At 35.1% G+C, this 24,506-nt stretch overlaps 2 protein-coding genes across 2 annotated transcripts; one reads left to right on the top strand and one right to left on the bottom strand.

Moving 5' to 3' along the window:
* Window positions 1–589: 589 nt before the first annotated feature.
* Window positions 590–4,586, top strand: LOC21392809 (mitoferrin). Its single transcript, XM_010093565.2, has 2 exons — window positions 590–1,471; window positions 3,844–4,586. The coding sequence occupies exons 1-2, from the start codon at window positions 590–592 to the stop codon at window positions 4,048–4,050; spliced, it is 1,089 nt and encodes a 362-aa protein (XP_010091867.1). The 3' UTR covers window positions 4,051–4,586.
* A 1,513-nt stretch (window positions 4,587–6,099) lies between these two features.
* Window positions 6,100–9,190, bottom strand: LOC21392808 (uncharacterized protein At5g01610). The gene is made up of 3 exons (XM_024162688.1): window positions 8,944–9,190; window positions 8,168–8,222; window positions 6,100–6,659 (listed from the first exon to the last, which is right to left on the bottom strand). Exons 1-3 carry the CDS (start codon window positions 9,028–9,030, stop codon window positions 6,289–6,291), a joined length of 513 nt encoding a protein of 170 aa, XP_024018456.1. The 5' UTR covers window positions 9,031–9,190; the 3' UTR covers window positions 6,100–6,288.
* Between the last annotated feature and the right edge of the window lie 15,316 nt (window positions 9,191–24,506).

Raw genomic sequence — 24,506 nt, 5'->3', positions numbered from 1 at the left:
TTGCACAGAACATTAATTATCTTCCAATCAGAATCAATCTTTTCCTAAACCAAATATATGTGTGTGTCTAAACTCTTTCTAAGCCAGAAATCTTTACCTTATTCTTTCTCGCCTCTTTTCAGTTTTCTAGCCATAATTGTAGGAAAATCCAAAACAACCTGAGCGAAAACTAATAATGCAAACCGTCAATATCTACAATACTTATAGGCATGTTTAGTTCACTGATTCGAGTTTTTAATTCGAATTGAGATGTGATTTTATGTGAAAACTGTTTACTGTAATAAAAAAATTAAATGTGACTGTTTTTTAGAATACTGTAGTAAAATTTAAATTCTAAACTTGAATCAGTAAAATGAATGAGATTATAAGCATGTTTATTTTAGTGATTCGAGTTTAAAATTTGAGTTTTGTTACAGTTTCTGAAACAGTTACATCTAATTTTTTTACTACAATAAAAAGCTCTCACATAGAGTCACATCTTAACTTAAATTAAAAACTCGAATCAGCGAACTAAAGAAACTCTGTATCTTCCCCGAAAAAACGTCCTCAATTTGCCTAAAAATCATCCAAAACTTTCTTTACTTCTTGCATGGTGACGGCGACAACAACCCAAATCCCATTCAACCCGAAAGCGATCTTCGCACCCCAATTATTCACTCCCTCCTTTAAAAGCACCTTCATCTTCCTTCTTCACTACTACTTTCCACTAATCCACCAACATGGCAACGTTTCGGCTGAACCGAAACGCCCCGATTTCCGCCCCGATATATCGATCTCCCCGGCGACGGCGACCCACGACGGCCTCGAGTTCTGGAAGTTCATGATCGCCGGCTCAGTCGCCGGCATCATCGAGCACACCGCCATGTTCCCCGTCGACACCCTCAAGACCCGCATGCAAACCCTAGTTGGACTTCGGCCCATCGGCGTCCGGCAAGCCCTAAACTCCATTTGGAAGCTGGAAGGCCCGTCTGTCCTCTACAGAGGAATCGGAGCAATGGGCCTCGGCGCCGGTCCGGCCCATGCCGTCTACTTCTCCGTCTACGAGCACTGCAAACGCATCTTCTCAGGCGAGAATCCGAATAACACCTTGGCTCATGCAATTTCCGGGGTTTTCGCGACGGTGGCGAGCGACGCCGTGATAACGCCGATGGACGTGGTGAAACAGAGGCTGCAGCTGAAGAGCAGTCCGTACAGGGGCGTTGGGGACTGCGTTAGGAGGGTTTTGGTGGAGGAAGGTGTTGGGGCGTTCTACGCCTCGTACAGGACGACGGTGGTGATGAACGCGCCATACACGGCAGTTCATTTCGCGGCGTACGAGGCAGCCAAGAGGGCGTTAACGGAGGTCATCTCACCAGAGAGCGTCAGTGATGAGAAGTTGGTGGTTCACGCCACCGCCGGGGCGGTGGCCGGGGCATTGGCGGCCGCCGTGACCACGCCGCTCGATGTGGTCAAGACTCAACTGCAGTGTCAGGTGAGGAGGAAATATGCATTTGGTATCTTCACCTCGATGAGAAATATCTTGGGAAATATCCAATAGATAATTTGAATAATGATGTCAAAATAAAATGAAGGAAATTTTGCATGATAGGTATTTTAAGGCCATTCATTTAGGCCCCGTTCACTTCGCTGATTCGAGTTTAAAATTTGAATTTTTTTACGGTAAAAAGCTCTCATAAACAATCACATCTAACTTTTTTACTACAGTAAAAAGCTCTCATATAAAATCATATCTCAACTCGAATTTTAAAATAATTTGAGTTGAGATGTAACTTTTTTACTACACTAATTTGAGTTTATAATTCGAGTTTTGTTATAGTAAAAAAAATTTTAAAAATAATAACATTTAATTTTTTTTATTATAATAAAAAGTTTTTATATAAATTTACATTTCAACTCAAATCAGCAACTAAACAGATCCTAAATTATGGGTGTTCGTATTCTCCATTTTAAAATCTTGCTACATAGGTTCGTCTGTTAACCGTTTTGTTATTGTTTTTTTTTTTTGTTTTTTTGGATAAAAATCCTTTCTTAAAGGTCAAACTTTCCTTTTTTTTTTTGTACTGAAGTCCTTAATAATTTATTTTGGCATTGCTCTTTTTTTTCTGTAGAATTTATTGTTAATTTTTGGTAAAATTTTGGCATTGCTCTTAAAACATAGAACATTTGTTGATCATTTTAATTAATATTAGTATTTTATTTAAAAGAATTTTTTGTACTTTTTTTTTAATTTGGGAAAGTTATTGCATTTTTTTTGAAATAATAAGATATTTTCACCGATATTCATATTTTTGAAAATATTTTACACTCCAAATTACGTTGTGTTTCAATTTTGAATTTTTTTATGTTTAATGAAATACAATCATATATTACCTATTTTATTTCTAAAAATAAATTTACGTGTTCATATTTTAATTTATTTCAAAATAATACAACAAGCCCTTCAAAATAAAAAAAAATGATAAAATGCACACTAAATTCTTTCATTTCGTAGCAAATAATAAAAAGAAAACAAAATGTCATAATGTAAAATACAAAGTTGGAGATTTAAGTGTCAAGAAATTTGATACGAAAAAGAAAAAAAAAAAAAAAGAGTTTAGCGGAAAAGTTGAAGGAAGTTAATACGAACATGTTTTTTTATGTTATGGTAGCCATCCCATCGATGCTAGTGCCGACTAAGTGCGTACTTACCCATTTTTTGTATTAATACAAGTTTTTTAAATTATTTTGAATGGTCAAAATCCGATGAGATACTAGTATCTAAAGTTTTAAGCGTTTGATAGATGGATCCAAAATCATGATTCTAAATTTTGGTTCAGAATCAGTGCTTGTAATGATTCAGAATCAATTTTTTGTTTGGATGATTCTGAATCATGATTCGAAATCTAATGTGATGTTTTAAACCAGAATCACTCATGATTCTAAAATCACTCCTCTCTTGATTCAAGGCGATTCAAACCTCTGATTCTAAATCACGATTTTAAAATCATGATTTAAATTTAAAATCATGAATCATAATTCTGATTCTAAAATCATGATTAGAATCACTCTAATTTAAAATATCATAATAAACGAGTGATAATGACAGTCATACCACATATGTGTGCGTGTGTATATATTATATTTTATGGTAGTGCACAGTCATCCACTTATATATATAAATGATATTTTGTGGTAGTGCACGGTTTTTTTTCCCTATTGGTAGATAAAATTTTATTAGTCATTCAATTAAATTTTAACTATCTGTTTTTTCAATGTCCATGTTAAAATAGTGTACTTAGGCACAAAACTACTCTTGTTCATATTTTCGACCGTTAAACCGAACGGCTAAAAAACTAGCTCAATCGGTAGTACAAAGCATGCAGTGAAGATGGGATTTTTTTTTCTGTATGGGTTTTTGACAAAATTTTACATATTTGAGCTCCATACCTATTGTCGCGCGATATTTCGGCATTTCTAACAGTTTGGTTGAAAGTATTTCCTTGTAGAGTATAAGAAGTATTGTCGTTTGGATAGATTGGCTTAAATAAGTAAAGCTCGTGATCAAAAGGTGCTTCAATTTCTGAATTGGTTTTTTCCTATGTTACAACACGGGAATTTTAAAGGTAAGGCAAGAAAAAAATTAAAAAAAAAATAATAATAATAATAATAATACTGATTAGGAATTTGGCAGAACCGTCAAAATTTAGTAAAATCCTATAGCGTTTTGGAATCTATTTTAATGCTGATATAACAGGGGGTGCTAAATGTATTACATTGTCTCTCAAGGTTTGACTCTGGCCTTTGTAGCTCTTATGTGATATCAGTCTCTACATTGTTTCTAAAGGTTTAAATATGCTTTTGCAGGGTGTGTGTGGTTGTCATAGATTTTCAAGCAGTTCGATTGGAGATGTTACTCGGAGCATCGTGATAAAGGATGGATATCAGGGCCTCATGAGAGGTTGGATCCCCAGGATTCTTTTCCATGCGCCGGCTGCTGCAATTTGCTGGTCTACTTATGAAGCAACAAAAGCCTTCTTTCAACAACTTAATGAAAGCGACCACATCCAGTGAAGTGATTCAAATGTTGCATAACCATAACTCTTCAATCAAGGTGATGAAGTGGGATGAAGTTGATCCGCATAGCATCAATAATTTATTATGCTTCTCTGTTCTGGCCCTTTTGTGGCGATCACTCGCTCACCTAGGACGACGGGAAAAAGAAAATAATTCATGCTTCCATGGTCCAAAATGTTGTGACAGGAACTAAAAATATTTTGGCTGGTCATTAAAATCCGAGTTCAGATTAGCATTTGGTCGTTTGTAAATAGTTCTGAGGCAATGGCCCCCTGGTGATATCCATCCACATCTTCAGTACTTGTCTATAATGTTAACCATGTTGGAAACGTTTCTTTAATTTTGAATAAATTAATAAATGTTTTAATTTTAAATTTAAAAAAAATTAAAAAAAAAAACCATTTCAGTTATATTTTCCTAAAAGTGAAGGGTCACATCCTTTGGTGAAATAACGTCCCATCTGTTAGGTATTTGTCTTCTTTGATGGGAAGAAGACATCAGGAAAAAAAAAAAAAAAAAAACATAACGTTAAAAACTACAGAGGTTTAAAGGGGGTCACTAGTCTTCAAGAGAGTCTGTGAGTCTCCATCATTGCTTTGGGCATAAGGTCTTGAAGAGACTAGAAACGAATCCTTAATTTCTTGTGTTCTTAATTTGTTCGTGGAAATTGTGAATCTGATTGTTCCAAGCACTATGCGTAATCTTAATATAACATGAAATGTTTGGCACACCTTCAAGCTGAATTCAGCCTGTATTTGAGACCAACTATATGCATTTAGAAGTTCTCTCTCTCTCTCTCTCTCTCTCTCTCTCTCTATATATATATATATATATATATATCTTTTTTTTTTGGAATATGAGGCGACTTTTATCATTTATCCTAATCAGAGGTTTGATCCTCCCATGATGGAATTTTCCGTGCACTTTTCATCTGATCATCTTTTATTTTTAAAAGTTTACTCTTTCTAGACTATGGGGATACTAGACAACACCCATATCCAACCAATTGGTATCAATGCATTTTGAAGGGTATTAGTATTTAGGTTTTGAAAATTCCGTGCACCTTCACCGGCACTACCATAAACCACGGCCTTCCTCTCTCCTGTAAAACCATGATTGAAGCTTCAAACATGTCACCAACCCCATTTACACGATGCCCCTCCCACCGATGGCTTTTGGTGTTCTCCTTGAGAAAACACCAACTCATCATTTGTTACAAGGTCGTTGAGTGTTGTTTTGTGTTCGATTTGCTATTGAAATATTCAAATCTTAATCACGGTTAACACTTATTAGTTAAAATAAAATAAAGACATGTTATACTTGTAATTTCTAGAAATAAAGGGTTATATGCCAAAAAAATCTGAAAAATAAAAGAGAAGCTTTTGTAATTATAAGTTATCTATTAGTAACTGGGAGAAAGAGGAAAATAGGTCGAGATGAATTAAAATTAATAGGCCAATAGTTTACGTAAGTTAATAAATAGGCTAAATTACTGTTTTTGTCCATAACTTGTCTGGTTATGAACCATAACTTGACAAGTTATTGTCCATAATTCACGATTTTTGTCTATAACTTGTTTGGCTATGAACCATAACTTATCTGATTATGAACCATAACTTGAAAAATTATAACCTATTAATTTCTATAACTAAAAATTGACTTATGTACTTTCTTAAGCTTTTCATATCGGCCTTTTTATAGTAAATAGTTATGGATGTTCTAATGCAGAAACCATCCATTAAAGCATTATTGAAACATTTCAATCCAGATGACCAAGTTGACGAAGTTGTTCCGTATCCTTCGCCTACAAGGGCCAAAAATGGAAGCTTCGTGTCGTTCTAGCAAACAAATTTATGGCTAGCCACTTGTCTTCTTCCTTTTGGATAGGCATTTGACCATTTGGCAATAGAGATAGATAGATACCCAATGACCAACCAAATTCTCGAGATAATTAAGAACCTTTACAACCATTTTTCGACTTGAAAAGGAACATTATTCGCAGTTTCGTACCGTTTTTATCTACAATATTTAAACAAAAATAGGAAATGTCCACACCTAAAAACGGCAATTTTACTGAATTTGCAATTATTTGACACCCACAATAAACATTTTAGAACTCGATTCAACCAGGTTTTTGTACGTACAATAACAAATCATGGAGAACAAGCCACAGGATCCACATATTAGATTTAACTAAATTATAGTTTACAGATGAGATACAGGACAGTCATCCTTTCAAAACTTGTCCACACCAACACCATCTCGAAGAACTTCGTAAGCGTCTCTGCTCCTGCTTTTCTTCATCCCAGCCGTGAAATTGACCTTTGATCTATCAGATGATATCGAGGTAACTTTTACCCATATCATCACCTTAGTCTTCATTCCTTCTACGTCAGCCAGCTTTCCTTTCTCCATAAATCCAGTTACTGTGGTGGAAAAACGTAAGACAGATGAATCCTTGTAGCCGACTTCACACACTGCAGGGACAAAGACAACAAGCTTTCCTGTCTCCTCGTTGAACTCATAGTTTGTAGCATCACGAGGGAAGATTCCTACTGGAAGGTCATACTCCTTCAGCAGCTCGGGTAATGGCTTCTGCATTTTTCCTGTAAAAGTCGCACGGCATTGATCGATACAGTGATGGATAGGTCCATGGATCAAGTGAACAACTGGTTCATATTTTAGCTGCCAAATTCACATACTATGATACTACAGGAAATTGAAGTAAATAGCATATTTTTTAAGCTAAATTAAGTTAAATAACATATTTTACAACTATTTCAAGTCAATAGCAATTTACGTGGTAAATGAAACTGGTAAAAAATAAGGATTAATTACAAACATTCCCCCTGAATTATACCCTGTAACACTTTACCCCCTAATTTTTAAAACGTAACATCCGTTCTTCCTGAACAGTGAAATGTTAACAAAAAAAAGCCCTCTCCGTCATGTTTTTAACTGAAATTGACATTTAATTTGCTATTTTGGGTATTTTGATATTCAAAAAAAAAACTTCATAAATTTTTTTATTCCACCAAAAAAGATTCATAAAATTTTTAACTTGCATTCAGTCAATAATTGATGTATCATAATTCAAAATCTAAATTTAAATTAATTTTAAATTCAAACTAAATTTTAAACCATGGAGCTACTTAAATACCCCTAAATTAATATATTAAATGTCAATCTATGTTAAAAAAGCCTAATGGACGGGGTTTTTTTGTTGACATTTCATTGTTCAAGAGGAACAGATGTTACGTTTGAAAGATTGGATGGCAAAGTGTTATAAGGGGTATAGTTCAGGGGAAATTTTTTTGTAATTAATCCAAAAATAACTTACATGATAAAAAATCTTAAAAAATCTTTATTTACATGAAAAATTTCTTTTTACCAGTTGTAAAAAGAAACTGTGGAAAAAAAAAGTTTTTAGAAGCTGTAAATGAACCATTTACGTGGCAAATGATTCATTTACCACATAAACTGCTATTTTCAGATAGTTTTAAAATCTGTTATTTACGTAATTTAGTTTCAAAACCTGTTATTTACTACATTCTCCCTGATAATAAATCTTCTGCACTTTAAAGGTGTGCTATAAATATAATCAAGTAGAAAGTTACAGCAAAGCCACATCATAAGAGCTATAACGCCTGCTGTCTACAGCAAATTATATATATATATATATATATATATATATATATATTCTCGAGCAACTGACACAACCATTCTACCATATTGAGTTTCTGGATTTGAAATTACCCTTTTACAGCCTTCAGTTGATAATCAATCAGTACTCAATGTTGTAAGAGACACCCGAATTTTACCGTCTCATCATAGTCATACCACACTATGCTTTACTCCAAGTAAAGCAAACAGATTGTAATTTTCGAAGCTCACAGGAGTATACTATAAGCAAACATCATGCCGCAAAGGAAACAAATGCACAGGCATAATCATCATATTCATATGCCACAACCTTTAACATGCTATCACTGATTCTAATTCAAAAGGTAAACATGGTCGCGATAATTATTCATACAATTAGCATATAAGAATTTCCTTAACATGCAATTGCAACGTACTGAAAAGCAAAGAGTGAAACAAGGGAAAAACTAACCTTTAATTTTATTAACCAACCATTTGGTTCCTCCTTCAATGCTGGATGACAATGACTGATTATAGGAGAAAAGGGGTCACTATAAAAATACGTAAAGAACCAAAGCAACAACAAAATAAGAAATATCTTTCTATATATTAAAAATAAAAATAAAAAAATAAAAAATAATAGGAAATATTAACATTCATAGGATGCTCGCGAGATTAGATGGACATGAAAGTTGAAATTATAGAATACCATCGCACCTAAAATATTGCCTTAAAAGTGGGTAACTTTCAAATTTCAAATAATAAGCTGTCACATATCCCGACTGATCATTTCTAAAGCCCAAGAATTGCGAAAACGAGAATTAAAAAGTGGGTAACTTTCAAATTTCAAATAATAAGCTGTCACATATCCCGACTGATCATTTCTAAAGCCCAAGAATTGCGAAAACGAGAATTAAAAAAAAAAAAAAAAAAAAACCAAGGCAGTTGCAGATTATAATATTAATTCCCACACGAAAATCCCTAATTTGTTCAGCTAATTATGATTTAATCGCATTGAATTAAAAATGAAGCTATTTTAAATCAAAGTTCCTCCATTCAAAAAATCAAAGTTCCCAATCGTCAGAAACAGAAACCCTAATTCAATTAACGAACAACTCATACAGAAAAGTAACGACATTTATGGACAAGATCGAAATTAAAATGGAAGTCAGATCGAAATCAAATTTAACGCACATAAAAACAAGGTTTAATTCCAGAAAATGAGAAAGAGGAAAATATGAAGGTTACGCTTATGTCATCGCCGACGGAATTGAGCTCTTTGTTGGCTTTCTGGCTGAACCAGTACGAGCCCACCTTGTTGAGTATCTGATCCATAATCGCACTTTGAATTTACCTCTCTTTCTCTCTCTAAGAAGAAGAGATCGAAGAGATTTGGATCTCCTTGAAAGAGGAACGTACGAGAGGAGAGAAAAAAGCCCTCTCGTTCTTCTCCGTGAATTAGTTGGAAATGCTTTTTTTTTTTTCTTTCGAATTTTTATTGAAGTATTATTATTGTTTTTTTGTGACTTTTGCGCGTCATGGGTCCCCGATCTTGATGATGTTTGATATTTTAGGATTAGTTTATTTCACCGATTTAAATTTTGTTATAATAAATAATTTTAAAAAATAGTTACATTTAATTATTTTATTATAAAAAAAATTTTCATATAAAGTCACATCTCAACTCGAATCAATAAATTAAATGAGATATCCATCTTTAACTCTTAACTAACAAACTGTCCGTCCTTATTTTAAGGAAATTCTAAAAAAATAGGTCTAGTTTAAAATTTATATTAATAAATGAGATTATCTTTGGTAGGTCGTACTATTAGTAGAACCAATTTTTTGACCGTTAAATTTAATTAAAATTAAATATGATTAAAAAAGTATGTAAAAAAGATCATTTTTTGATACATATTTAACAGTTAAAAACAACTAAAAAATAAAACTACCGTAGTTCTATTTTTTTGGCCTTAGGAGAAACTCCCAAAATAAATAATCAATTTATCAATATGAAGGAATTAATAGGCCTTTTTATGTTCTGAATTGTTCATTTTTCAAATTTATCATTTTTCATTCTAACCTTTTTTTTCCTTTTTTTTTCTTTCCCCCTCAATCTCCTTTTTTCGCTTCTCTCTCTATCTATTGTTCGTGGGTATACTTTTCTCTTTCTCATCGACTCTCTCTCACATTACCGGCCATTCTTTCTGTCGATGCCCGTCACCGAATAACGTGAATTACAAATTGAAGGTATAAGTAATATAAGTATGATTATTATTATCATTTTCTTAAGATATGCAATGTGGCTAAATCTGTTGTCGAATTATATTGACTATACTAATATATGATAAATATTTTTTTAATTTTACTCTTAAATTTAGGATTTATTGTGAAATCCAGAATTTACTATTAGAATACATTTTGTCTTTAGTAGTAAATTTTGGATTTATAGTGTCAATCCAGAATTTACCATCAAAACAAAATTTCTATTGGTTCGCAAATCTTGAATTTTTCATCAAAACACAAATTGTATTTATTTGTAATTTATGAATTTACAATGTAAGAAACACTATATGTTATGTTGGTGAATTATCGATTTACAATGTTTGTGGCTGATACATTAGATTTATGCTTATCTTTTGATACATTTAATTGAATGTTTTGTTAGTTTTAGAGTAGTTTTAGTAGTTAATTTACATAATTTTGGTTGGTTTTGTAGATTAGAATCATTTGGAGTTCGTAGGCAAGTGTTGGAGTAATTTTTAGAGGTAAATTGAGATTGGAGAGCCTCGGCCTTGAAAAATGGTGCCTAGGCTCTGTAATGCTTCATTTACAGTATAAAAACCCGAGTGAAGAGAGCCTAGGCTTTGTGTAGTGGAACCATGGGCTATTTTACGCAATGAAGCAAGTTTCCGCCCAGAGCCGCGACGCTACTTCGAAGCACTGCACATGGAGAGTTGATTTTCTAACCAGCGCCGCGCTGCCCAAAACCAGGGCCGCGACGCTACTTCGAGGAGATTGGCCAATTTGGGCTTATTTGAGTTCCAAGAATTTACAAAAATGCTATTACGATTCTAAACACTATAAATATGATTTTTAGGGTTATTTTCTACATCTTTTGGGAGAAGAAAAGAAGGAGAGAAGACGGCTCTATGAAGGAGAGGAGGATTCGTTCAAGAACGGAGTTCAACTTCGAATTCGCCAAACAGTTTTATTCTTTCCTGAATTTCTTATGTTGAATTTTATTGTCATTATGTTTTCTTTCTCAATTATGTTCTAAATTTCTAGACTATGACTACAAGTGTAGCCAAGACATGAATATTTAATTTCCGTTATTTTCTTTCAATGAAGTTTATTCACTAAGAGTTTTCCATTCATGTATGTGTTTCTTTTATTGTTCTTAATGTTTTTAATAAACTGATCACTTATTAAATTCAATTGAAAACCTAAATTGAAACCCCAGAAGGAGATTTTTAGGAATACTTTTTGATGAAAGGAATCATATGGTGCGTAGGACATCGAGAGATAATATTACGACTTGCGAGAGCAATTTAATAAAAATCCAACGAACTTAATGAATTTCTAGGATGGCGGGATTCACATCTAGCGATAGTAAATTTACATGTTGGAAATATTTTTAATAGCATCCCAAAAGGACTATTAAATAAATTATGGTTTTTCGTTCTACTACATGAATGAGAGGCGATGTTAGCTAATAATTATAATTAAATAAGAATTATCTTGGTGAAACTTGTATGCTCTAGTGTTTTCTTTACATTGATCTATTTTCATAATTATTTTGCGTATAATTTGTGTTATTTTATTTTTCAGTTTTGATCTATGTCAGAGATTTTATTTGTCTAGATAAAGTTAAAAATATAAATTTCAATAATTATTAAGTTAGTCTCCGTAAGAACGATATCTTATTCACTCATTATATTACTTGTGCGACTCGTTGAAAAGTCACATCAGTGACCAATCTAATAGTTAGTTTTTTTAAAATACTGACTGATCCACAGCTAATAAAGCCAAATGATGAAGAAAAAAGAAAGAAATAATGTCTTTGTTTTTAAAGAAATAAGAAGATAAGGAATAAGGAGGAAAAGAAGGTGAGAGAATGGGAAAAGAAAGAGTAGGATTTCAGTTACGATTTTCGACGATTGAATAGAAACGTATAGGTACGACAAAGAAATCACAACAAGATGTTGCGAAGCCACCGTGAGATTTGCTTGGCAGCACAATATTTCTGGACACATGGAGAGAGAGCCCGAAGTAAATTTTAGGATTCATTTCCATTTTTAATCAAAAGCATTTTTGGAATGTTACTTTAGTGTAGATATGAATTTAAACATATTAGCCTTATTTACTAACTAATTATAAAACTTGGCCTATTTATTTTTATTGCCATTTTAATCAGGCCTATTTCTCTTAATCTCTCCTTATTTTAAGAACGTAGATACTCAACTCTCAAACTTAAGGCCTCTTGGGTATTGTTTTTAGAGAATGCTTTTATTTTTTTTAGTAGGCTACAATAGATTATATGGTGTTTTGTAAATTCTACTTTTGTCTATCAGCTATTAAAAACTATTGCCCTTCTGCTGTCATTTTCTACATTTACTAGATAACATTATTATTAAAACTTTTACCCATTTTATTTTTTCCATATGAATATATTGATCTTAGAATAGAAATAAAAATAATTGTAAATATGTGTGCTTGTGCCTATTTTAATCATTATACATCGCTATACCAATTTTATACATAGTTTATCAAACTTAAATTTCTACTTTTAAATAAAAGCACATAACAACAAAAAATTTCAACAACACAACAATCATCAAACTAACCTTACTCTGTTGGCATCCTTAGTCCCAATTTTTTTTTTTTTTTTTGGTTAAATGCCATAAGTGATTATCTTTTTAGGCTCTGTTCACTTCGCTGATTCGAGTTTAGAATTCAAGTTTTTCTACAGTAAAAAGCTCTCACAAACAATCACATCTAACTTTTTTGCTACAGTAAAAAGCTCTCACATAAAATCACATCTCAACTCGAATTCTAAACTCGAATCAGCGAAGTGAACGAGACCTTAGGCTCTTCTGTGTCCTAGATTACTCTGTTGGCATCCTTAGTCCCAAATTTTTTTTTTTTTTTGGTTAAATGCCATAAGTGATTATCTTTTTAGGTTCTTCTGTGTCCTAGATCCCGAAACCCCCCTTTTTTTAACATAAAGATCACCAATGGCTTCCTTTTTTTCTTTTTCAAGTAGAACACGTATTTTATCCACAAATAATGTTTAAATGCCCTAACATAAAATTAATAATTACAAGTAATGACAACAAAGTGATTTTATCGTAAATGAAAAAAAAACAAGAAATTCATAAACATCATTGAGAAATTGGTCATCCATTTCATTATATTTTGAGTAAGTTGGTTTCAAATTTCAGCAATGTAATTGTTGACGGCTAAATTTCGTCAACAAGAATACGTCACGTTATCTACTGGTATTCCGTTGGGTTACCGGCTGGAAATTAACTGTATATTTGAAGTTATGCTATGAAGTGTTTGTTATATTTTTGAAAGCATGAGAATCATGCTTGAATGAGAGGACACGCGAAATTTATAGTGGTTCACTCTGTTAATGAAAAGCTACATCCCCTTGTGTATTTTATTTCTTTATTGAACTCTTATAATTTACATGAATCGTTATTCTTCCTCTTCTTGAATCCTAAAGAAGCCAATCCTCCTTCCGTGTATGGGGCTTTGCCCCTTTTATAGTCAAGGTTCATTCGTAGGCGGTTCTCCTTTGTAGGTAGAAGTACTCGAGTGGCCTACCTTTCTAGGCCCAGATCGTAGCCCATTAATCACCTTTTGAACTGTTCACTCAGCAAATTGGTCTTCCATTACGGCTATGTGGATTCTCGTAATCCTTCACTGCCTACTGTAGGGCAATTTAAGGGATTACAATTAATGCCTCTACTGCAGACATCTCCCATCCTTAGACGTAACTTGTGATGTCAAGCCCCTTTCTGAAGAGTATTCCCCTCATCGTCTGCGCTGCGTAGATCTCATGTCCTTCCTGGTAGTCGACCCTTTCCAGACATAGGAATTTTGTTGCCATAAGATCGACGGCACGACTGGTCGATAGTATGCCGGGTCGATACCCTAAGTCAGGCTTTATTTGCAGCGTAGAGAGGAAGCGAGCTTTAAGCGTCGAGTGTTGTCACATTTTGAGGAAAAGTAAGGCCACGTGTCACGATGTTGCTATTCCACATGTCACCCATATTTTCCCACACAACAGTAATAAACAACAATAACAAACAATTAGTTGCCAATTACATATATTTTTCCTCTATAGATCTTTACTATCATTATGGATAATAACAAATACGTAATCGAACAGTATGTAATTGGACAGTATGCTAGGATATTTTAACAAAAAAAAAACGAGTTATACTTAAAAAAAGAAAGAGCAAGCTTTTGGGAACTTTTTGTAACACTAGGATAGAAGCACGTCCTTTTTGGACGTGCGCGGAAATTAGTTTGAGTAATTAACTGACTATAAATAAGTTTGTCAATTTTTTGCTTTAGTTAAAAAAAATAATTAAATGCAGATTTTTTTTTTTACGGGATAAGTAGAATTTAAATGATGATCATTTTTAGTTAATCATGTTACTTTTAAATTTATGTAATAACTTAATCAATTTAACTGCTTATTTTAAAACTATAATAACAGAAAAGGCTTGAAATATTTAATAATTACACAATTTTTATGAAACCTATTTTCTATACAGGCAATTATCTTTTATTAAGGAAAATGTTTCGCTTTACGGAAAACCTATTAAGGAAAACCTATTGTTCTTGCGATATGCTTGAACTCGTTCTCTAGGATCTACATGTGCCTAATAGTAAGAAAACCTATTGTTCTTGCGATTGCCTAATAGTAAGACTAATAATTATCCTCTTTTTTCCACAAGAAAACATCAAAAAAATAAATAAAAATTAGAAAACAAATATAAATAGTATATTTTTATCTTTTAAGTCGTATTAAAAAAATCCTTTTAAGTAGTTTTTGTTAAATCCTTAATTCAACATTGAGCTTATATGTGAATAATTATGTGTTGTAGACTGTCATATAAGGTTAAGTCCATTTAAAATGGTCTACTAAAGTTTGAGTAATTTGAGCTTTAATGTATCTAATAGGGTGTAGACCTTTAATATGTAGAGATTTAAGGGTAATTTCTATTTTTATAATGGGCTAAAATATAAAAGATAACAAAGAAGTTATCTATATACAGTGATTATGGTTATCAAATCACACGTATTGTCATTCTATTCTCATTCTATTCTTTTCTAACATGAGAACATCAAAGAGAGAACAAGAGAAAGTTAAAGGATTTTCTAAGAGAACGTGTTGATCTGGAAGACATACCACACGACTCTAGAGAGTAATTGATTGTCATGGATTCATGAACGCTCCCACATATTAATCTGTTGATTCTTGGTGATTTAACACGAATGTTTTCTAGATTTTGAGTGATGTTTTACATCTAAGAATATTTTCTAACAAGTGGTATCATAGCCTCTTCATGTTGAATCATTAAGAATAACTTTTTGGATGCAATTTTTTTATGGATGTATTCATATTTTTTTTATTATTTTTGGTTAAAAAAATATGAAAAAGGGGAGAGGATGTTATTGACTAGTGGCAACTTTTTACAGCATGCACAGTCAACTCTGGACATGGCTGTGAGGCTGCATTGGTAAGGGGTAGCCGCGGCCACAAGGCCACGACGTCATAAGAAGAGCGGCGGCCAAAGGCCGCCGCCAAAGAAGGAAAAAAATGAAGGATAGGTCAGCGGCAGCCTTTGCCGCAGCCGACGTTTGGACATACCAGTGCAATTGTTGGGCTGTGCCAGAGAAGACAAGCCGCAACCATCTGGCCACGGCTTCTACAACTAGCGGCCGTGTGGCCGCCAGTTCACCTAGGGGTCGAGCAAACCCCTTGGGTTTGAGATGCACGGTCCCAATTGGGCCCGTGACTTGGCCTACAGCCATATAAATTTTTTTTCAGGTCTTTGGGCCATTAAGGGAACTATGGGCCCAATTGGGCCCGTGGCTTAAGAAAGGTTGTGGGCTATAAAATAAAAAAAATAAAAAATTAGGATGACACGGGCCCAACTGGGCCATGACACAAAGGGAAGAAAGGTTGGTTCAGGTTCTGGGTTGGGTTGACCATACTCGGTGCAGCCATGACCCTAGTTGACCTTTGGTGTTGACTTTGACCGTTGACCTTGTGTTGACTTTTACTTTGACCATTTTTTCTTTTTTATTTTTAGGCCAATTTTGGTGCAATTTAAATTTGAATATTGGTATGTTTATATATATTTTGAGATGAATTAATTGAAGCAACATGTTGCCAAAGTGACCTCTCTTGTGGAAATTAATTTGTTTTGAAATATAAACGGTTGTGTGCATGTAAGTTATGTTAATATTGACCGGCCTAAAGGAAGGTCGATATTTTATATGTGAATAATTATGTGTTATAGACTATCTTATAAGGTTAAGCTCATTTAAAGTGGTCTTATAAAGTTTAGGTAATTTAAACTTTAATGTATCTAATAGAGTATGTGCCTTTAATGTGTAGAGACTTAATGATACTTTTTATTTTTATGATGGGCTAAAATAGAAATACTAAAAGATAACAGAGAAGTTATCTATATATAGTGGTTATGGTCTTCAGATCACACGTATTGTTATTCTATTCTTTTCTGATATCCCATCATCAGAGGGAGAGCAAAACAAAGTTAAAGGATTCCCTAAGATAACTTGTTGATACGAAAGACATACTGCACGGCTCTAGAGAGTAATTAATTGTCATGAATTCAGGTACGCTTTCGCATATTAATTTGTTGATTCTTGATGATTTAACGTGAATATTTTCTATATTTTGAGATATGTTTTACATGTAAGGATATTTTCTAACAGTTTTTGTACAAATTAGCATAGTATAATACAAGGGCACAATTTTAGGGAAGTGTAAAAAATATTAATTTTCAAAAATAATTTGAATTTGACGCTAATTAAATCTTGCTATATTTTTTTTTCCCTTTCTTGTTATTCTCTCCCATCGTCTACAATTTTTACCACAAAATATTAGATTTTCTTTTTTTTTTTTCTATGCATGTAATACTTTCTTTTTCTTTTTAAGATTTTTTTTGGATCTTTGAAGTAATTGTTTTAGTTTTTCTCTGCAATATATGTGTTTACTTCGATGCATGTTAGACACCTGTATGTAGCTTGTTTTCAATTGATGCAAAAACTTAATGCATTAATATAAAGTATGCATTAATATAAAATAAAAAAAAAAAAAAAAAAAAAAAAAACAGAGAGAGAGCAAGTCAAAGTAGGATACATAGCTAGATCTAGAGCAAGTGAAAGTAGGATACACGTTTCGAATTCAATCTGTGTCGCTCCGACGAAGCTCTGGCCATGGCGGACGCCGTTATTAGCTGCGATAAAACCCTCCACATCCTCGCCTTTAAACCCTCCCTCTCGGATAATCTGCCACTCCTCCCTCTCAAACAACCTTATTCCGCGACAATTTCCCAAATTTTTTCTGCTTCTTCTTTTCTTGGATTTTGATGTGTGATTTTCTCTGCAATTCGCGTTCCTGTTCTCTGCACTGTTACAAGGTGAGCCAGTTCTCTCACTCTTAATGAAAGTAAGCGCAAATTCTGCTGTTTTGCTTTATAGCATTTTCATCTTTTGGTATGGTTTTTGTTGCTTTTGGAGGCAAAGAATTCAAAGATGTTATTGGTAATGGAAAGTAAGAGAAAAGTACTAATGAGATGTAGATAACAACTAGATTTTCAACTTAAAATAGCAAAAATTGTTTGTCACTATTGTGTTACCGTATACAAAGGCTTGTAAAGAGTGAAGATTCGTGAAATGGAGAAAAGAAAAGGAACAAGAGAGAGAAGAAAAATAAATATAAAATAAAAGACTCAAAAAGTTAATTTATGTGTAAAAAATGATAAGAAATGAAAAAATAAAAAAGAATACCAAACGTCATTGAAAAAAGTGATGAAGCCCATTTTAAAGGGAAAAAAAATAAATAAAGACAAGAAGTAGTACGTAATAGGATAAAATGATGGGGTTGTACCAAATTAAAGCTACATTTAAAAGAGAAAAAAGAAAAGGAGATAAATACTTATAAAGTATATGAGTTAAGATTTTAAATTTTTTATTCTTGATTAATAATTTTTTACTTAAACAACTATCCTGATAAAAGGATATTAATTAAAAATGAAGAGTAAATATTTAAATTCATACACTCTTAACAGTAAAATTTGTAATTTTCTCAAAAAGAAAATAAAAGAATAAGTCCAATGCATCAAGGCAGTTTTTAAAAATACCCATTAAAATAGAGTCTCTTTTTATTTTTACCCTTTTATATTAGCCCATATATTTATACATTTTTTTATTAGAACTAGTCAAAAAATAAAGTTTTTTAAAATGAGTATTTTTAATAAGTTAAGTTTGAAGTCCAAAACTGAAAATAACCAGAAAATAAGAAAAGCCTGAATACTGCTAAATTTACTAGGAACACACTTAAAATATACATAAAAATCACCTATATATATATATATTTTTTAATTTTCTCAAGAGAGAGTGGGCTGGGTGCGAGAGGCAGAACTTCTTAATGTGCGAGGAAGGGCGACCTTGCTATCATTGGTTTTCGCAGGGAAGACGGCATCGGTGGGTGCAACCTGGGTTTGACGCCAGAATTTGTGAAGGTTGGTTGGGGTCATGATACGGGCAGTTGATCTTGGCGGTGAGTGGAAACTAGATCGAAGATCTAGGTGGGGTTTTTTTTTTTTTTTTTTTTTTTTTTTTTGGTGTGTGTCTTACGATCATTGGTCGTACAGTATGTGGATCACGTTTTAAAAGGGGGAAAAATCTCACTTGAAAGAGTTCAGAAAAAAAAAAAAATTTAGAGCACGCACAGAGAACAAATGAACATGAAATGATAAAAATGACAATTATGTTAGATTTAATTTCATCATTAAAATTTATAATAAAAGGAAACTAATGATAACTAGTTTTTTTTTTTTTTTTTTCCTTCTCAATATACTATGCATATCATATTCCTATACCTGTTACTATTGTAAAATTTATAACAAAAACCTAATTTTCATATAATTATTTCAAAAAATTCTATATAGATATGTTAAATTTTCTTTGATATTTGTTATTTGACAATTTTTTTTTATACTTTTTTTTCGTTTTTTATAGTGGGATTGGTTGCGTTTTTCCATTTCGTTTCTCTTTTTTTGGTTGCTTGTGCTGAATGCGGTTTTATGGATACCGGGTTTGCATTTTCCTCCCTTTGCCATTGTCTTCTCTAATCCTTTTTCAATTGACATAATTTTATGTAGCCGTTTAGTTTTTAGTTGATTTTGTTTTCTTCTTCTTTTTTCCCCGGACTCTTTATTTTGACTCTTTTTTTGGTTGAAGCTTTGGGTAAAAATAAATAAATGCAAAATTAAAATAACAATTAAAAATATTGTGGGTGTGAAAAGAAACATAAATTGATTAAGAATTAATTATTTTATAAAAAATAGTTAGGGGTAATCTTAGAATAATAAGAGTATGTAAAAAGTAAATTGAATTATTTGAAAATTATGTGAGGAGTGTAATTAGAAGAGGGGTGTGGAGTGTAAAAAGGAGATATAAATAGAACAACCCTATAATATATACAATTAATATTTAGATATTTTTATGCTAATTATTATGAAGATTTGGAGAATTTACATTTTTATTTTCTTATGTTTGCTTTATTTGACTATAAATCTTATTTAGCAGTCAATTTAGTAGTTTTGGATATAAAATAAAATTCTACCATTTTTTGTTCATAAAAAAATCCACCATTTTTGTTAGTTGGGTTATAAATGTGTTATATTCGTATCAATCTATCATGACCCGTTTAATAAACATGTTCGCATGTCGTGTCGTGTTACCCGTGCAATATACGTTTTGAGTTCGTGTTTAGGTTCTTAACATGTTTAATTGTACCGTGTTCATATTCACATTAATCATATCGTGTTAAAATCGTATCAGTCTAAACACGGCATGTCAACAAGAATTGTCAGTCTTATCTACTTCCAACCCCTTTTTTGGCCTTGGGTGCGTGCCACGTCCCTTGCATGAGAGGTGGTTGGTATATCATTGTCTGTCATTGCCACTTTGAATAGGCATAGTTCTGTTGCACCAAGAATTATTCTGCATCATTTTCATAAAATTTTTAAGCTAGCTAAGTAAATATAATTCAAACTACAATAAGAGTAGCTAAACTAATTAGCCAAATTAATTTAAACATTTAACTATTATACTTCGTTAGTATGATATTATACTAATAGTCTGAACCTGAACTCTTGAATGAAAGCTCAAAATTGCTTTTATCCATGATATGTATATATATGACAATTTCGTAAGATACTCATAATTGGCCAAAGGTGAAGTTTTTATTTTACCTTTTCGGTTGATCTTAAAATTGACGTTATATCTTGAAGAACTCTATTTATAAGAACTTATAAACAGAAAATCATTTAATTAGTAGCTTAACTAAATGATTAGATCTCCAATAATGTATCCAAGTCACGAATAAAGTTTTATGAAAATATCATTTATGTTGTTTTATGTATTTATTTACGAAAAACGACGTCATCATTTATGACTCATACCTATATGCCGAGTTGATTATATATTATTGGAGTCTCCGTATTTTGAATATCAAAGAAGACAACTCATAAATATGCAGTCACTTAAGTGAATAATATTAGGATTATTTTCATAAATGTTCTTTAAATATATGTCTTGTTTTAAATTGTCTCTTAATTTTTTAAAATAATTCAAAACATTTCGATATATGAATCATTTAGAATACTTCATCTGTCTACTTCTGTATATGATTTAACAAAATTGATAACATGACGTGCTATTAAAAATTGGATTTTTGGCACATTTATCCTATGAATTTGTCGTTTAATAAATTGATTCATAAACTTTAATTTTAATAATGAATCCCTGAACTTGCTTATTTATTGCAATTAGGTGATTTTGGTTAACGGCTGTTAAATTCTGGACGGAATATACCGATGCAACTCACGTGTGCAGTTCTAAAGGGCATATTTGAGTTTTTCCCACTCTCCAAGTTGGCTTTAGAAAAAAAGAAAAAAAAAAAAAAAAGAAGCCGCAGTTTCTTCTAGTGCTGGAACTTTGGACGGGCCGCCCGCGACCGCCCGAAAAGCCCGAGGATTTGCCCGAGCCCGAACCCGAATTTCAAAAAACTAGCCGTTTTCGGGCAAATCGGGCAGTTCGGGCAACTCGGGTTTTCGGGCCGAATTCGGGTAAAAATTCAAAAACCTAGCCGTTTTCGGGCAAATCGGGCAGTTCGGGCAACTCGGGTTTTCGGGCCGAATTCGGGTAAAAATTCAAAAACCTAGCCGTTTTCGGGCAAATCGGGCAGTTCGGGCAACTCGGGTTTTCGGGCCGAATTCGGGTAAAAATTCAAAAACCTAGCCGTTTTCGGGCAAATCGGGCAGTTCGGGCAACTCGGGTTTTCGGGCCGAATTCGGGTAAAAATTCAAAAACCTAGCCGTTTTCGGGCAAATCGGGCAGTTCGGGCAACTCGGGTTTTCGGGCCGAATTCGGGTAAAAATTCAAAAACCTAGCCGTTTTCGGGCAAATCGGGCAGTTCGGGCAACTCGGGTTTTCGGGCCGAATTCGGGTAAAAATTCAAAAACCTAGCCGTTTTCGGGCAAATCGGGCAGTTCGGGCAACTCGGGTTTTCGGGCCGAATTCGGGTAAAAATTCAAAAACCTAGCCGTTTTCGGGCAAATCGGGCAGTTCGGGCAACTCGGGTTTTCGGGCCGAATTCGGGTAAAAATTCAAAAACCTAGCCGTTTTCGGGCAAATCGGGCAGTTCGGGCAACTCGGGTTTTCGGGCCGAATTCGGGTAAAAATTCAAAAACCTAGCCGTTTTCGGGCAAATCGGGCAGTTCGGGCAACTCGGGTTTTCGGGCCGAATTCGGGTAAAAATTCAAAAACCTAGCCGTTTTCGGGCAAATCGGGCAGTTCGGGCAACTCGGGTTTTCGGGCCGAATTCGGGTAAAAATTCAAAAACCTAGCCGTTTTCGGGCAAATCGGGCAGTTCGGGCAACTCGGGTTTTCGGGCCGAATTCGGGTAAAAATTCAAAAACCTAGCCGTTTTCGGGCAAATCGGGCAGTTCGGGCAACTCGGGTTTTCGGGCCGAATTCGGGTAAAAATTCAAAAACCTAGCCGTTTTCGGGCAAATCGGGCAGTTCGGGCAACTCGGGTTTTCGGGCCGAATTCGGGTAAAAATTCAAAAACCTAGCCGTTTTCGGGCAAATCGGGCAGTTCGGGCAACTCGGGTTTTCGGGCCGAATTCGGGTAAAAATTCAAAAACCTAGCCGTTTTCGGGCAAATCGGGCAGTTCGGGCAACTCGGGTTTTCGGGCCGAATTCGGGTAAAAATTCAAAAACCTAGCCGTTTTCGGGCAAATCGGGCAGTTCGGGCAACTCGGGTTTTCGGGCCGAATTCGGGTAAAAATTCAAAAACCTAGCCGTTTTCGGGCAAATCGGGCAGTTCGGGCAACTCGGGTTTTCGGGCCGAATTCGGGTAAAAATTCAAAAACCTAGCCGTTTTCGGGCAAATCGGGCAGTTCGGGCAACTCGGGTTTTCGGGCCGAATTCGGGTAAAAATTCAAAAACCTAGCCGTTTTCGGGCAAATCGGGCAGTTCGGGCAACTCGGGTTTTCGGGCCGAATTCGGGTAAAAATTCAAAAACCTAGCCGTTTTCGGGCAAATCGGGCAGTTCGGGCAACTCGGGTTTTCGGGCCGAATTCGGGTAAAAATTCAAAAACCTAGCCGTTTTCGGGCAAATCGGGCAGTTCGGGCAACTCGGGTTTTCGGGCCGAATTCGGGTAAAAATTCAAAAACCTAGCCGTTTTCGGGCAAATCGGGCAGTTCGGGCAACTCGGGTTTTCGGGCCGAATTCGGGTAAAAATTCAAAAACCTAGCCGTTTTCGGGCAAATCGGGCAGTTCGGGCAACTCGGGTTTTCGGGCCGAATTCGGGTAAAAATTCAAAAACCTAGCCGTTTTCGGGCAAATCGGGCAGTTCGGGCAACTCGGGTTTTCGGGCCGAATTCGGGTAAAAATTCAAAAACCTAGCCGTTTTCGGGCAAATCGGGCAGTTCGGGCAACTCGGGTTTTCGGGCCGAATTCGGGTAAAAATTCAAAAACCTAGCCGTTTTCGGGCAAATCGGGCAGTTCGGGCAACTCGGGTTTTCGGGCCGAATTCGGGTAAAAATTCAAAAACCTAGCCGTTTTCGGGCAAATCGGGCAGTTCGGGCAACTCGGGTTTTCGGGCCGAATTCGGGTAAAAATTCAAAAACCTAGCCGTTTTCGGGCAAATCGGGCAGTTCGGGCAACTCGGGTTTTCGGGCCGAATTCGGGTAAAAATTCAAAAACCTAGCCGTTTTCGGGCAAATCGGGCAGTTCGGGCAACTCGGGTTTTCGGGCCGAATTCGGGTAAAAATTCAAAAACCTAGCCGTTTTCGGGCAAATCGGGCAGTTCGGGCAACTCGGGTTTTCGGGCCGAATTCGGGTAAAAATTCAAAAACCTAGCCGTTTTCGGGCAAATCGGGCAGTTCGGGCAACTCGGGTTTTCGGGCCGAATTCGGGTAAAAATTCAAAAACCTAGCCGTTTTCGGGCAAATCGGGCAGTTCGGGCAACTCGGGTTTTCGGGCCGAATTCGGGTAAAAATTCAAAAACCTAGCCGTTTTCGGGCAAATCGGGCAGTTCGGGCAACTCGGGTTTTCGGGCCGAATTCGGGTAAAAATTCAAAAACCTAGCCGTTTTCGGGCAAATCGGGCAGTTCGGGCAACTCGGGTTTTCGGGCCGAATTCGGGTAAAAATTCAAAAACCTAGCCGTTTTCGGGCAAATCGGGCAGTTCGGGCAACTCGGGTTTTCGGGCCGAATTCGGGTAAAAATTCAAAAACCTAGCCGTTTTCGGGCAAATCGGGCAGTTCGGGCAACTCGGGTTTTCGGGCCGAATTCGGGTAAAAATTCAAAAACCTAGCCGTTTTCGGGCAAATCGGGCAGTTCGGGCAACTCGGGTTTTCGGGCCGAATTCGGGTAAAAATTCAAAAACCTAGCCGTTTTCGGGCAAATCGGGCAGTTCGGGCAACTCGGGTTTTCGGGCCGAATTCGGGTAAAAATTCAAAAACCTAGCCGTTTTCGGGCAAATCGGGCAGTTCGGGCAACTCGGGTTTTCGGGCCGAATTCGGGTAAAAATTCAAAAACCTAGCCGTTTTCGGGCAAATCGGGCAGTTCGGGCAACTCGGGTTTTCGGGCCGAATTCGGGTAAAAATTCAAAAACCTAGCCGTTTTCGGGCAAATCGGGCAGTTCGGGCAACTCGGGTTTTCGGGCCGAATTCGGGTAAAAATTCAAAAACCTAGCCGTTTTCGGGCAAATCGGGCAGTTCGGGCAACTCGGGTTTTCGGGCCGAATTCGGGTAAAAATTCAAAAACCTAGCCGTTTTCGGGTATTCGGGCGGGTCGGGCAAGTCGGGCAGGCGGGAAAAATTCGGGCAAAATTCAAAAATTCGGGCTTCGGGCGGCCCGCCGACCCGAAGTTCCAGCACTAGTTTCTTCTTCTTTTAAGGACAAATCTTCAAAAAAAACCCTTAAAAATTAACTAAGGAGACGTTTGATTCGTGAATTAG

The sequence above is a fragment of the Morus notabilis genome, unplaced genomic scaffold (genome assembly GCF_000414095.1).
Source record: "Morus notabilis unplaced genomic scaffold, ASM41409v2 Scaffold258, whole genome shotgun sequence".
NCBI classification, from domain to species: domain Eukaryota; kingdom Viridiplantae; phylum Streptophyta; class Magnoliopsida; order Rosales; family Moraceae; genus Morus; species Morus notabilis.
Note: the sequence above shows the minus strand (reverse complement) of the source record. Positions and strands in the feature narration are given on the sequence as shown.

What these genes read in the sequence shown, in the direction of transcription:
- LOC21392809 (XM_010093565.2), top strand. Translation starts at nt 590, where the DNA reads ATGGTGACGGCGACAACAACCCAAATCCCATTCAACCCGAAAGCGATC. An exon ending in AGACTCAACTGCAGTGTCAG is followed by an intron (nt 1,472 to 3,843) that starts GTGAGGAGGAAA and finishes ATGCTTTTGCAG; the next exon opens with GGTGTGTGTGGTTGTCATAG.
- LOC21392808 (XM_024162688.1), bottom strand. Translation starts at nt 9,030, where the DNA reads ATGGATCAGATACTCAACAAGGTGGGCTCGTACTGGTTCAGCCAGAAA. An exon ending in CCGTCGGCGATGACATAAGC is followed by an intron (nt 8,223 to 8,943) that starts GTAACCTTCATA and finishes TCCTATAATCAG; the next exon opens with TCATTGTCATCCAGCATTGA. An exon ending in GTTGGTTAATAAAATTAAAG is followed by an intron (nt 6,660 to 8,167) that starts GTTAGTTTTTCC and finishes CGACTTTTACAG; the next exon opens with GAAAAATGCAGAAGCCATTA.